Genomic DNA, 15031 nt, shown 5'->3' with positions numbered 1-15031 from the left:
AATAATTATAATGATGATTAAGATTAATGATTAAGAACAATTTAAATGACATAGATAAACATATGACACCTTAAAATTAGAAAATTAATGAAAAAATGACAACTCAAAAAAAATCCTACATGACATGTTCTTATAAATAACAATTAAGCAAAATCATATCCTCTCGTAGTTATATATAGAGATTATCATTTTACTTCTTATCTTTATGAAGAAAATTTGTAAAGTGTTTCGAGACATCCGAAATTGAAAAGCTATTGTAGATTTCGGAGCGAAAGAGTTTCAACTAGTTTGTAAAATTATAATCATAACCGCTTCTATTACTCGTCTTCTCAATGGATCTTAAAACTTTTTGGCATAAAGTTAGTGTAGAAAATGTAGAATTGAACATAAAGTTAGCGTAGGAAAAGTAGAATTGAAATTATCTTGGGTAAATCTTTTGCACACCACAATACCACACTATCATCGCTACGAAAACTGTCGCATTGCGTCATCATGGTAGTGTTTCTTAACTAAGTTAATAGCTCAACATTTTTTTTAAATGTATTTCCTATAATAATGTAGTAAAATTTTATCTTAATATATCAATTGCATAAAACAAAATTAATAATATAAATAAAGCATGATTAAAGATATGATGGATTTAATTAACCTATATATGACATTTTTATTTCTATTAAGCAAGAGGTTTATTTTTCTTTGTTTTCTTACTATGCCGCTATATAGCTTGATTTGATAGTTTTTATGATATTAGTATGTTTCAATGTATAAATTTCTGTTGGGTTAAACCAGTATGTACACGGTTAGTATAACTAAAAGTTTTATACGTCATAACTTTGAAGTTTTGATCTGAATTAATGTTCTAGATTAATAAAGTATATCTTATATGATAAATAAAGAGCAATATAATTAAGAATAATACATTATAAAGCACGCTTTTTTTTTAAAAGAAAAATATTAATTGAAATACCTAAAATACCTTTCCTTTTTATAGATCATTACCCCTTTACCCAAATCACCACCACCGCCACCTCCAGCCATCGCCACCTTCAACCACCTCCAACTACCGCCGCCGTTACCTTCCACCACCACCCGTCTCCGCCACCAATCGCCGTCAACACTGTCGCTACCGCTACTCATCACCACCACCGCCGTCGCTGCCATTACATCACCACCACCGCCGCCTGAAAATCATGAATCTCGCCGGGAAACTTAAATCTACGATTGCTCCTCCGTTTCTTCGAATTAGAAGTCGAAATTGTCACCAAAATGCTCAGAAACAAAGTCGGAACAAACCCTTTCCAAAATAAAATTGATTCAAGGCTCGGCCGAAAATTTAAAAAATCGCTGGAAAAGAGATCCACGGCGGCGGAAGGTGGCTGCGAAAGAGAAGACGGAGAAAAGATAAGAGACATGGAAAGAACAGAGACAGGAGATGAGATTGACCGCCGCCGCCGTCTACAACCACCTCCAGGCACCGCTGCTTATAACCACCACCGCCGATCCAGCCGATTTCCCAGAATCTAAATCGGGATAGACACCTTCACAATTCAATTCATGGGACAACCTCAATAAATGGTCAACGCTGGTCAATTCCATCAGATCCAATGAATGTCAGTCAATTTGACCAGATCCAACCAAATCGTTGCAAGAATTGATGTTTACGAACAAAATTACGACTAAACCCTCTGTTTTCTTTAAGAAATATGAAGGAAAAAAAAAAAGAATTAAAGGATAGAGATAAAGAAGAAAGTAGGAGGGAAGAAAGTAAAAAACTCAGAAAGGGATGAAAGTGGCGGCTGTATCAGTGTATTGTGTAGGGCACCTCTCATATTTTCTCAACACATTGTTTAGATGCCCACTTTCCATTATTTTCCTTATATTATGAAGTCCAAATAATTACATGATGGTCTTTTAAATGAACGGCGAAACAAAAATTATAGTTTGCAATGAAGATTTTCTTACTAATCAAAGTAAAAAATATAACTTATTATTTTCACTATTGTCTAAGTAAAAAATATAACTCTTGACTTCCTTACGTACGGATCTGATCGCGAGTTTCGAGTTTAATGGTTGTATTTTTTAAATTGGCAACAAAAGTTATTATTACTAATGTAAAATAAGTATCACTTTGTAAATTGTCGTCATCACGGCATATCACACGTTGTAAATTTTCGCAGCTGCAACGTGCGGGCACTATCTCTCGTAATTAAAAAATGGTAGTATCCCTCTAAATTATAAGAAGTACTTCGTATTTCATTTATTCGTGTAGTGAGGGAATATATCGTTCCTTATGCAATGTGATCGTCCTATTGTATCTATTATTGTTCCTTAAATTATGAGAAGGGTTTATCCGTTCCGGATATAGAATGAACAATCTGCTAGGTCTTGCTCAAATAAAATAACAAATAAATAAATAAAATCTATCTTGAATATGGCCTTTTTAGTTATAATTTCAATAAATCTGAACATGTACGTAGTTTTGTAAATCTGTATTTTATGTATTTTTATCTTTTTATACATACAATTAATGTTTATATATCGTCATATATTAGAATTATGTCATATTGGCATTGTGACATTGTCTATATTTGGTCATATATTAGAATTCTGTCATATAGGTATTGTCCATATTTGGTCATATATGCAATGTATAACAAGTTTATGGGTAAAGCGACAGCTAATTTTTTTTTTTTTTAATGAAAACTTGATATTTCGCTAGATATTCTATTGCGAGCAAATGATCCACATATTCGGAAAAAAAAAGTCAGTACTTTATAAAGATGCACACATATAACTTGAATTAAATAAAAAAGTTAGATTCACGCAATTTCAAAACAAATATATGTTTTATGTTTATCCTTTAGAGTTTCCTTATTTCAAGAACCATTTTTTTTAAGAATTATGAAAACTCTTAATTTATATATTTATTCATTTGTTTTTTTTGTTCATTCACATGTGAAATGATATAAAAATATATGTTGTAAAAGAAACTTTTTCAAGATACCTTCAAATTAGCCTTTTTATAAACTTGTGAATGAATTTGTTCGACAAACGGCTATATGTAAGGTTTCGAAAAAAAAAATTTTCTACAACATATGTTTTTACAACATTTCACATGTGAATGACAAAAAAAAACTCATCTGTTCCAATATGAAATTTAAGAATTCTCACGGTTCTTACAAAATACCCAAAAAATAACAATCCTTCCACTTAACCATTTAAATTTAAAAATACCTAAAATATCTTTTTATAGTACATTATCTATCTCTTATCTATTTAAATACTTACAATATCATTTTAATAAACTCTTATTCTTGATCATAAGCTATATTTACATCTCACCAATGACTCCATCATCATCATCGGTCATCACCAGATCTCTTTGTCAAATTGTGCGACCTAGCTTGTTATTACAGTATTTGATACATATCCTTACGGATTTTCTATGATGTTTAAAAAGAAATGATTAATCATTCTAAAAGAATAGTCTAAAAATCATCGTAACTATTAGATGATGATATATGGCAAAATCAGAGGTATAATTAGAAAAGAAAATCAGTAGATAACACATGTTACCTTCTTATAATTTTAAAAGGACTTTTAAGCTAATTTTTAAAAAAATTGATCATTTTTCATGTTTAAATCTTAAATCCAAACACTACAACTCCTCCACAAGCAGATCACGGATCTCGAGTTGAATTACAAAAATAAATGTGACAAAGGACTACAAATTGTCACATAAACACAAACACATCAAAACCAAATCGTACGTAGTTATATGAAAAAATCAAGAACCAAAGCTGGTAGTACTAATCAAAATTAATTTTCAATATAGGCCCCTGACACACCTAAGAGGCAAAGCAAGCACCACTCCCCACTACACTGCAAGGTGTGGGTGTGGCAATCTGCTGCATCCACCCTTCCCTTGCCTTGGTGTCCCACACATTACTGTCCCTGATTGGACACATGAGGTCTTTGATGAGCTAACAAACCCCATCCATGGTACATCGTACATATATGCTTTTATCTCTTTCTTTTTTCTTTCTTTTCTTGTCAAAATATATATGCCCAATGGAAACTTAATTTGCCATATACTAACCATAAAGGTAGAATACACACAATATATACGGTATATATATAACTATACAATGTATAGAAATAGAACAAGCCAAACTTAAAACAAGTTTGAGCTTGAACACCAATAGCTAAACAAACTTAAATGAGCCTTCACTTGATACACACATTTAACATGTTATGAATATAAAGTATATATATATTAGTAGTTTTATAGTATAAGTTTTAGTAACATCACTCTAATTGTATGCCAAAACAAACTATATAATAATTAGTGCTGTCAATTTCGACCCAACCCGAAAAAAATCAGGTTAGGGTTGAGTATTTTCGACCCACCAACCTGATTTTTTCTGGGTTGGTTCCGGGTTGGGTTGTTGGGTTGTCAGGTCGACCCGCCAACCCAATATCTTTAAAATAATTGAATTATATATAATAGTTCATACTCCACATTACACTAATTCATACGTCTTATTCTCATTTTTTATATTTTTAACCTAAAGTAACTTCAAATATGAAATAAAAGGAGGATTCAAAATTCTGTGAGATGATAAGTGATGTAGGATGAGGCGGTAAGTTTGTTAACTTTGTGCCAAGTATTAACAATACCCTCGTATTTCTTTCTTTTTTGTACCATTCGTTTTCGGCTTATACCATCAATGATAAAGCTTTATATTGGTTGATTTATTCTATTTTATATTTATATATAATTGTTTCTCGGGTCACATGGGTTGGGTCATGGGTTGGCGGGTTGTGGGTCAGGGTTGAAATTTCTGACCTGAAACTTTTAGTGGGTTGGGTTAGGGTCAGAGTTTTTCAACCCACCAACCCGTCAACCCGAACCTGTCAACCCGAACCCATTGACAGCCCTAATAATAACGATGCTTGAAATGTATTAAATATATATATATATATATACGTGTATATATAATACATGGAAAATGATTAATCAACCTAATTGGTATGCTTAAAGATATGCCTAAAACTTTAAGAATTTGACATGTGGATGTCACTAATTCTCTTTCCTAATCTTGTCCCCTAATTTTTTCATATGTCATCATCTTACAATTAGGCACATCTTTAGACACACCAATTAGATTGATTTATCATTACGTTTAAAACTGAACAACAAAACCCTCATAAAATCAGATTAACTCATTAGAAAGTATATTCTTCAATGTATTTTTTTTACATCAAATTTTTAATTCTAACCTTTAATTTTACATATGTGCCTGTGTTTACACTTTTACTTTGTGTTTTTCAGTTTTTAACCCGGCCAATAGAATTACACTCCCAATAATTTTTTCAATACAATCGAATACATGTTCAAGTCAGTGTCGAGTTGAATGGTTAATTAATGTGATATTATTATGGTGAAATGGACATATGATATACAACATCTGTATATGGTTGTTTCAGATAGTGTTTATCATACCGATGTCGTTCTTAGTGATTTCGAAACTTAAATTATAAAATTTTAAATAACATATATAGTTTCAATTGAAAGATGGAAGCAGCATGTGTTGAGGACAGAGTATATGTTTTACATTCCTTAAAAAATGTATATAAATACAGTGACTGCACCTTTCAAAAAGGTTTTGCTCAGCTTTGACTTCAATGCAAAATACTATCCTAGATGCCCGACACTATCAATTTGCACAAAGTCATAACAAATATTAAAAACAGTTCCCAATATATGTTTTTAGCCATGATCGTTTATTATTTGTCTACTATATTTGTCAGCTTCAAATTGGTCTTGTGTAACTAACATATCATATGAATTAGCTAGACAAAAGTTTTGTTTTATCAAAGATTCAACTGTTGTGGTTTATGTGAAATGTGATGATTTTATGATGGTTTAATGTGGTACTTTTTTTAATTGCTTCAAATTAATTAGTGACCCTTTTATTTTGCGACAAAATTACCGTTATCTTTTTATTTTCGCAATTAGCTAGTCCATTAAGTAAGTTGGACCAGATTATAAAGAACTGACTCAATGTAGCGATATACGAGTAATTAACTCCTTTTGATCTATACATAGAATCGAATATGTACGTGTGTAATGTAAAACATCTTGCTGCCACATATTATTAATGATGATGCTCAAGCAAACTTAACCTCTTTTATTGGACAATCTAACAGAGTTTTGAGTTTTCTCATCTTACGTACACACATCTTAGTCAACATAAAAGTACCATATTGTTGGTGGTTGTACTAAAATGAATATCGTCAATGGTCAAGCGAATTTACGTACCGTATATCTATCAACTTTACCACATTTTTCTTAGCTTACACAAACCCATCATAAGTCATGGCCCGTCATATGTCATTACCAAATCTTTTACTATGTGAATTGAAAATAGATACCAATGTCCTACTAAAAGTGATTAAGAGGGGAGGGAGCACCGCTCGAGTACTTACTCGGCTACAAGTTACCCGATCGGCTTCACTATTTCAAGCCATCAGGTAGAGCTCGGTTAGTGGAAATCAGGTATAGATTTGAGTTGGAAAGCCGACGTACGGGTATTGATTCGAATGTTGGAAAGCAAGTGGGGCCCCCTCAAAAGGGCTAAATGTAAGCCCTTAGAAAAAAGAAAAAAAAAACTTTTACCTTTTATTTATATACACAACCACATATTTCACACACAACATACTAATTTTATCATCTTCTTTTTACCATCTTCTTCAATCTTCATCAATATTTTATCACCAACTTCTTCCACACATCTTATTTCACACACAAATTACTACAATGAACCTTCAGGATTGTAAAATGGCGATCCAAACCCACCTGAATAACGACTCCAAACACTGCTTTGAAGTGACTAACGTCATTCAGGACGATTCTGACAACAAAGCGGCTTACCAAGCAGAAATCAACCGACTTATTGCCCCGGGTTATTCTCGTAACAACGCCAAAAGTGAGTATTTTGTATATCTTCAACAGAAGATCGATTAGCTGAATCAAGTTATTTTTCAGCATACCGCCGCCTCTACAACGTTGACTGCGACGCTAAACCACGGGTTATTCTCGCAAGGCAGTGTCGGTGGTGGTCAGGATGTAGATTATTATTCTGACCGGGGGGAGGAGTACGTATCTCCTCAACTCGGCGACGTTGCCAGGTCTCCTGAGCCATACCGCCACATTCACCACAACGACGGTGACAGTACTATAGACTCGGACTACTCCGATTGTTAGTTATGTATTTTAGTATTTTATAAAATGTTTTTATTATGTGTTTTTTAGTATTATTTATGTATTGTGTTTTTTTAATTTAGTGGAATTATGTTTTATGTTTATATGGTTTTAATTATATGTAAGTAAGTAAGTAAGTAACTGCTCAGTGTCGCCTTCCGCGGGTTTTGAGCCCCAATACCTCAACGGTGTATGGGGGAGGTTAAGATGTAGGCAGACCTTACCTCTACCCAAGTAGAGAGGCTGCTTCCAGTTTTTACCTAAATGGTAGAAAATACCCTCCAACCTTTGCATGGGATGAGGATCCAATACTTCGATGGTAGAAAAGGCACCAATACCTCGATGGTTTTAATTATATGTAATAAATTTAAATGGAAAAAAAAATAAAATTGGGTAAGTTTAATGAATTGGGTATGTATTGCACTATTGCCTATGATTTGGGTAAGAATTGGGTATAATTGGGTAGTTATGAGTTGGAAGGTTTTGATTGGAGGAGAGTTTGGGTAAGGAAGTTTATTTGGGTACCATTCCCTACCCCCTAACCAAAATATTAATTAAGGTTGTGTTTGATATGTAGTAATGAAGATTATTGACTCATTTTACTCGATTGTTTAACAGTGAGGAAAAGTGTAAAAACTTGTATCAATTACAGAGAAACAAAGCAATGTACTGAAAACGAAAAGTAATATTACTAAACAAATGTTGATTTATTTTACCACACGGTACACCTTTTAAAACGCACTGTATAAGTCAGTAAAATACGTATGTGGTGAATATATCAATTGTTGTGATACAAGTATAACTTCTCTTAGAAAAACTTACACCCAAAGAGGTTATATTACCGGGTTTCTCTCTGTAATCTTAAGCCTCGGAGGAATAATACATATGACTAAAGTAATAATACTAAAATTAAAATCCAATGAATTCTCGATCCAAATGACACTCCAGATAAATGTTAGTACATATATTTTTTGATACCCATAAATTCTAGGCCCCATAACGTGTTGAAACTGTTGCGTTATTCTAGTGTACTTTGCGTTGAATCATGATAAAATCCAAGCAGGTTGGGATGTTGCAAAATCCGAATAGTGGTGCAAGGTATGGCCACAAAAAGCTAAACGAAAATTTTCAATATATTAAAAGGAAAAAATATATAGATAAACAAGAAGTAATCTGTAATAAAAACCCCAAACTACATTCAATATGTCAAAGTCCAAATAGTGGTACGTAATGTGACGTCCAGAAGAATTGTAATTCACGTAGGTGATTAACGCGACAAAATCCAATTAGTGATAATGGTACGTGACTACAAAAAATTGAATAAAATTTTTCAATATATTAGTTGAGTACCGAAGTGGGATGCGATGTGACAAAATATAAATAGTAGTATGAAGTGTGGCCTCTATGCATTGGTTGGAAACCCCAAAAAGAAAGTGTGCAAGAATCATAAGTCGTAACGGGAACGAGTTATGATTCATAGCCTTCTACTCTAATATAGTAGTATATAACTAGATTTAGTCTTGTGTCAAACAAACAAGAAGGCAACAATATTTTTAGAATAAAATAATTATTAAATAAATGTAAATAAAAAACTTTATAAATTTAAATTTAAAAATATAATTAAACAAACTGATAGCTTGATATTTTTTTAAACACAATTTGATCTTTTTAATATACCGATAATATAGTCTTTATTTTTAATGTGTGGATATAAATTCGATTATCAGCATTAATTGAAACATAGATAAATTTTAAATCTTTACTTTGTTTATTAATAATAGTAAAAAGCAAAAAAGTGTTTATAATAGTTGAATTAAGTATTTTGAATATAAATTCTTTTACGAAAATCTAAAAATTGTAAACGATTGAAAAAAAAAATTATAAATTGATGAAACTTTTTCAATGGTTATTAATATAGTTAAAAATCAAAATTTTTGAATGGCTATATTTTTTCTTTCTAATTTTCAACTTATATTTATATTAGTATATGCATCTCTAAGGGTCCGTTTCTTTGTTTAATTATTAAGTGTTGAGTATATTAAGTAGTTAAATGCATTAAGAATGTTTGTATATATTAAGTAAAATATAAGTAATTGGCGGTTATTTTTGTTTATTAAATAAAAAAAACATGAAATTTAACAGGATGATTAAATTCTTAACTATTAAATTCTTTTCCAATCTCATTTGCATTAAGTGATTTTACAATCTTGTTTTACGTTTTTTTTTCTTTGTTACCTCCTTACCAAGTTACTGCGTGATTTGCTAAATGTAGTGTTAGATATCATTAGAAAGAAAGTATTACTCGTATAATTTAAGAGTTCTTATATTATTTATAAAAGATGGATCTAATCTTATGTATCGCATATATCCGACAAACGTTAGACTCCATATTCTCAACAAGTTTGTGTAACATGAGAATAGTAAGTATCCAACTGACCATGAATGACATCTAACGCAATTCCTTTCTTGTCGAGATTATTAACACATTAAAACACAGCTAAAAGGAATTTTTAATCAACTTTATTAATAAATATTCATTAATCAAATACGTTAATGACCAGTTAAAAGCAATACGTTTAATCACCTTTTACTAATGATGACTATTCATTAAAATCGAAATGTATTGAACAAAGCTTAACACACTTCTATAAAAGAAATACTCGTATTTCATATTTGTTGGGAAAATCCTTGAAGTTTGCCGTTTCCAAATAAAAAGTAGATTGAAATTTGGTTGAGGATTACCATGTTTCATGTATTTAGCAAAATTAAGATTAAATGGGTACTCATTAAAACATGAAAAAAGAAAAGAAAAAGAAGAACCAAAGCCGGCCAAGCCAAAAGTTTCAAGCCAGCTTAAATATTCACCTATAAATATTACTCATTGAAAAGAAAACCCAAAATAAATAAACTTAATATTGTGAGAGCAAAAAAAAGCTATCATCTTCATCTCTCTCTCTATCTTTACTTCTTCTCTCTTTGGTATTCTAATTTCAGAGATGTTTTTAATGTTTACCCACCGCCTCTGAGACTTGTTGTCAAAGTTCTCTTTGTTTTTGTGCTTTCATAAACAAACCAAACTAAAACCTTTTCTCAGTTCTTCATTTCCCATTTTACTATAATCAAACAAACCATACATTCCTAGCATTTTAACAGCAAATTTTTCATTTTATGTTTCTTGTCAATTAAGATCTTTTAGACCCATAATCTCATTTCATTTTGGTTGCTTACCTTTAATCTTGAAAATATGAGTAAAGAAGAGTTTGTGAAGATTCAGGTACATTTTTCAATTTTCTCTTTAGTGTGTGTGAAAATAAAGGTGTATTTTATTTTATTTATTTATTTGTTATTGTATAGTAATTTGTTTCTTTCAATGCTTTGCTTGTTGTGAACTCAAAAATCTTTAAACTTGCCTTTACATTTGTGCTTGTTTTCTACTCCTTCATTATATTTCTTTTTTCAACCCCAGTCTCTCCTCAATTAATACATAACAAATAACAATATGTATATATGAACATAATTTGTTTTTTTATTTCCATAAAAATTGAACCTTTTTTGTTTCTCCTCTAATTTGATTATGGGATTTTCAGGGGTTTTCTTGTTGAATTTAATAGTATCAAGATCTTGAAATAACATTATATTTTTGCATGCAGACTTGTGCTCTGAAAGTGAATATACACTGTGATGGATGCAAGAGAAAAGTGAAGAAAATACTTCAAAAAATTGATGGTAATGTTTACAAGTTTTGTAAATTTCATAACTTTTTGTTGAATCCAATATGGGTTTTGAGTAAATGTACATACTTGATAACTAATTTATATTTTTTTGAATTTTTATGAAAACAGGGGTTTATACTGTTAATATAGATCCAGAACAGAGCAAGGTGACAGTATCAGGGGATGTTGATCCTGATACACTAATCAAGAAACTTGCAAAAAGTGGGAAACTTGCCGAGATTTGGGGTGTTTCTAAGCCGAATCCACAATTAAATAATCAACTTAAAAACATGCAGATTCAAGGTGGTAAAGGTGGCGGCGGCGGCGGCGGCGCCGCTGGTGGTAATAATAAAAATCAGGGACAGAAGGGGGGTGGTGGAAAAGATAGTAACAATAATGGTAAAAATCAGGGGCCGCCGGCGAACGGCGGCGGTCCGACGCCGCAGCAAATTCAGCAGTTACAACAGTTGCAGAAGATGAAAGGGTTTCAAGATCTAAAAATGCTTCCTCAGTTTAAAGATATGAAGGTTCCTAATTTTGGAGGCGCTGCCGCCGCCGGAGGTGGTGGTGGTGGGAAGAATGGGCAAAAAGGTGTGAAGGTGATTGAAGAAGATGATATGAGTGATGATGATTATGATGACGATGATGAATTTGATGATGATGATTATGATGATGATGAGTTTGATGATGATGAGTTAGATGATATTCCTATGAAAAAACCGGTGGTGGTTGGTGGGAAGAAAGGTGGTGGCGGAGGAGTTCCGGTGGGTGGTCAGATGGGTAATATGATGATGCAACCACAGCTTATGAAAGCAGGGCAGATTCCCCCGCAGTTTATGAAGAATGGTGGGCAGTTGCCGGCGGGGATTATGAAAGGTGGGCAAATGCCACAGGGTGGTGCTCAAATGGGGGGAAATGGTGGGAATGGGGGGAAGAAAGGCGGCGGCGGAGGTGGTGGAAATGTGCCGGTAAGTGGTGGTGGTGGTGGTGGAGGTAAGAAAGGTGGCGGAGGGAATCAAAATCAGGGTGGTGGTGGTGGTGGTGGTGGTGGTGGTGGAGGTGGAAAGAATGGAGGGAAGAATGGCGGCGGAGCTCAGGTGGAAGGTCAGAACAAGGGTGGTGGTCAACAAGGGGGTCAAAGTGGTCAACAAGGGGGTGGTGGAAACATGAGTGGGAATGGAGGAAAGAAGGGTGGGATGAATGATAGTGTACATGGCATGCCAAACATGATGATGGGTGGGGGTGGGGGTGGGGGTAATGTGGGCCCAATGGGGAACATGCCCATGGGTCAGATGGGTCCAAGAATGATGGGTCAAATGGGGAATCAAATGGGTCAAATGAATGCATCCATGGCCCATATGGGTAATATGCAAGCGGTTCAAGGGCTACCGGCCGGTGCCGGAATGAATGGCGGTATGGGTGGTGGTGGTGGGCATTTTCAAGGTGGAGGACCAGAAGTGATGGCTGGTAACCCATATTATCAACAACAATTGGCGATGATGAACCAACAAGCAAACGGCGGCGGCGGTGGTGAAAGATTTCACCCAATGATGTATGCGAGACCACCACCGGCGGTAAATTATATGCAACCACCACCATATCAACCTTACCCACCTTACCCTTACCAACACCCACCACAAGGTGACCCTATCACGCATTATTTTAGTGACGAAAACACCTCAAGTTGCAACATAATGTGAGGGTGAGAAAGTCCAATCTGAATAAGGTTGCGTGGCGGTCATTGGTTGTCTATGGTGGTGGTTTGGTGGTTCAGAAGATGGGGTTATCTTTAGCTTTAGGTGTTCCCTTTTTTCTTTAATTTTGTTTTACTTGATCCTAAAGATAAATTAGGGTTTTTTTATATTATGATCATAGGGGAGTAATATATAGATGATAATATATTATCAAAAAGCTTAAGGGGGAGAATGAGATGTTAGCGACTAATGAGTCAGTGAGCTGGGGATGATGATGATCATCATGATGATGGTGGTGGTGGTGATGGTCAAGATCATGATGATAATTATGGTTTTATGAGCTTGATGTTTATATATGTTCATATGTTGAAAAACACAGAAATAATATGAATAGAAATTTGGGGGTTTTTAAGAAACAGAACAATGTTCCCCTCATTTCTTCCCCCATAAATCATCTCTTGTCTCAGTTACTTTTGAGTTTCATCTATGTTTAGTTCTAGTATTTACAACTTGAGTAATTGGAAAATAAGACAAGAAAAAGTTGCTTGTGTATTTTCTTTTGTAATAACTTGAGAGTGATAACTAAATGATGAGTTAACTTCCTAGTATGTTTTTAAATAATAAGATTATAGTTTGACTCTTAACTAATTAATATTACAACTTCAATTTTGATGCCTATACATACATCTTTTTTATATACCGTCTTATTCTTTTTATATTTATGAGAAGGTAAAACTTAAAAGTGCAAGAAGATATTATTATTTTAAAGATATCACATATTATCAAAACTAACACAATGCCTAGTGTTCTTGACTGGAAGATGGAAAACCAATTACCATCTTTAAAATCAAAGAAACATATCATTCAAGAAAAGAAGCAAAATACCAACAGAAAGTATACTGAATTTGATGCCATTTTCCTTGTACTTCACTATCTTTACATAATCTAAATTGACGGGTATCTTTATTACTTTAATTCATATAGTTCAAATCTATAATATGTTGCTTTTAAATTAACTCTCAATGAATTCATATGCTTTGGCGGTACAATTCATAAAGAAGTAAATGATTCTGACTTCTCTTTAGAGTGACATTTTACAAAATATTTGTTAAGCTGATTTTTGAAAGACAGAACCTAGAAGATAAATGATGATTGGGGATACTTTTTTTTTTTAATTGTTTTTTCTTCATTTTTGTAATATAAGGTGAATCTTGGTGTAATGTGGTTAAAAACTTAAAATCATGGAGGGCAATACGTGGGGTCTTATAAAATTGGGATGAGAACGAAGGGGCCAATTGGAGTGATGATATGGGGTCCACTATCTTTAATATGGTGTAAGTGTATACCTACATGTATATATATATATATATATATATATAAGGGGATGAGAATATAAAGTTGTCGGTATCTAAGCTTAGGTGTGGAATATTCATATATTGTTTTTTTAATCCATAAAAATCATGGGGGCCCATGTATTTATTCATTAAATAAGAAATAATAAAATATTAGTATGTAAGAGGTTCCACACCTAAACTTAGGTGCCGAACAACCTTATATTCCCTTTTCCCATATATATATATATGTATATATCTAATATCTATATCTATATCTATATATGTACGATGTGAGTTAAGTAGTATAGTAGTTTAAAAAAGAGTGCAAAGAGGGTGGGATTATTGGTTTTGGTGCACTCACCGAATTTATTAGGGTATTGTGTACTATTTTGAGATGGTAACATTTAGAGCAATTACCACTAGGATAGCGTAATAATTTGGAAATTTTTCACTTTGTGGTTTTTTTTAAGAGTTTATGGATTCTAACCTTGTCATATGCAAATATGGTGAGTGATTCTTAACAATGTTATATTCATCTACACATGACAGAATAAACCCTTTAGAGCATTGTCAAAATTCAAACCCGACGTGGTCGCATGAAAATTGAGGGTGTTACTGTGTTAGTCATTTATCTGCCCCGACTTTCAAAAAAAACATTTAGAGTAATTGGGTTGATATTCTTGATCCATTTTGTAGTTTTACGGTAGAAGTTTCGATTAGTATATTGTAATCGTAGTGTGAATGGTTTAATAGCTTAGGTGCATTTTAGTGGTGGGATAACATTCAAAGACTATGAAATCATGGATTTGAATCTTACAAACGAGATTTTTTCAAATATGTATTGAGTTTTCTCTTAAATTGTTCTATTGACATTATTACCTAATAGGGATATTCTCAGTGATCAAAACTTGTCGTTAATTTTTATTTATTTTATTTATTTTTTGTTAAAACTTGACATATTTTTTAGATTTTAACTTTTTAACACCTAACCAAGTTTGTTAGATAAAATACAATTAATAATGC

General features: G+C 32.9%; 1 protein-coding gene across 1 annotated transcript; it reads left to right on the top strand.

Annotated features, from left to right (window-relative positions):
* The first annotated feature begins 10168 nt into the window (after positions 1 to 10168).
* LOC122598001 (heavy metal-associated isoprenylated plant protein 33-like) lies at positions 10169 to 13125 on the top strand. Its single transcript, XM_043770609.1, has 3 exons — positions 10169 to 10541; positions 10918 to 10993; positions 11110 to 13125. Exons 1-3 carry the CDS (start codon positions 10512 to 10514, stop codon positions 12678 to 12680), a joined length of 1677 nt encoding a protein of 558 aa, XP_043626544.1. The 5' UTR covers positions 10169 to 10511; the 3' UTR covers positions 12681 to 13125.
* The last annotated feature ends 1906 nt before the right edge of the window (positions 13126 to 15031 follow it).

This window comes from Erigeron canadensis, chromosome 4 (genome assembly GCF_010389155.1).
Source record: "Erigeron canadensis isolate Cc75 chromosome 4, C_canadensis_v1, whole genome shotgun sequence".
In the NCBI taxonomy this organism is placed as follows: Eukaryota; Viridiplantae; Streptophyta; class Magnoliopsida; order Asterales; family Asteraceae; genus Erigeron; species Erigeron canadensis.
Note: the sequence above shows the minus strand (reverse complement) of the source record. Positions and strands in the feature narration are given on the sequence as shown.

Bases quoted from the DNA above. Each gene is read 5' to 3' on its own strand.
- LOC122598001 (XM_043770609.1), top strand. From the start codon at position 10,512: ATGAGTAAAGAAGAGTTTGTGAAGATTCAG. The intron at 10,542-10,917 runs GTACATTTTTCA...TTTTGCATGCAG, and splicing joins AAGAGTTTGTGAAGATTCAG to ACTTGTGCTCTGAAAGTGAA. The intron at 10,994-11,109 runs GTAATGTTTACA...TTATGAAAACAG, and splicing joins AATACTTCAAAAAATTGATG to GGGTTTATACTGTTAATATA.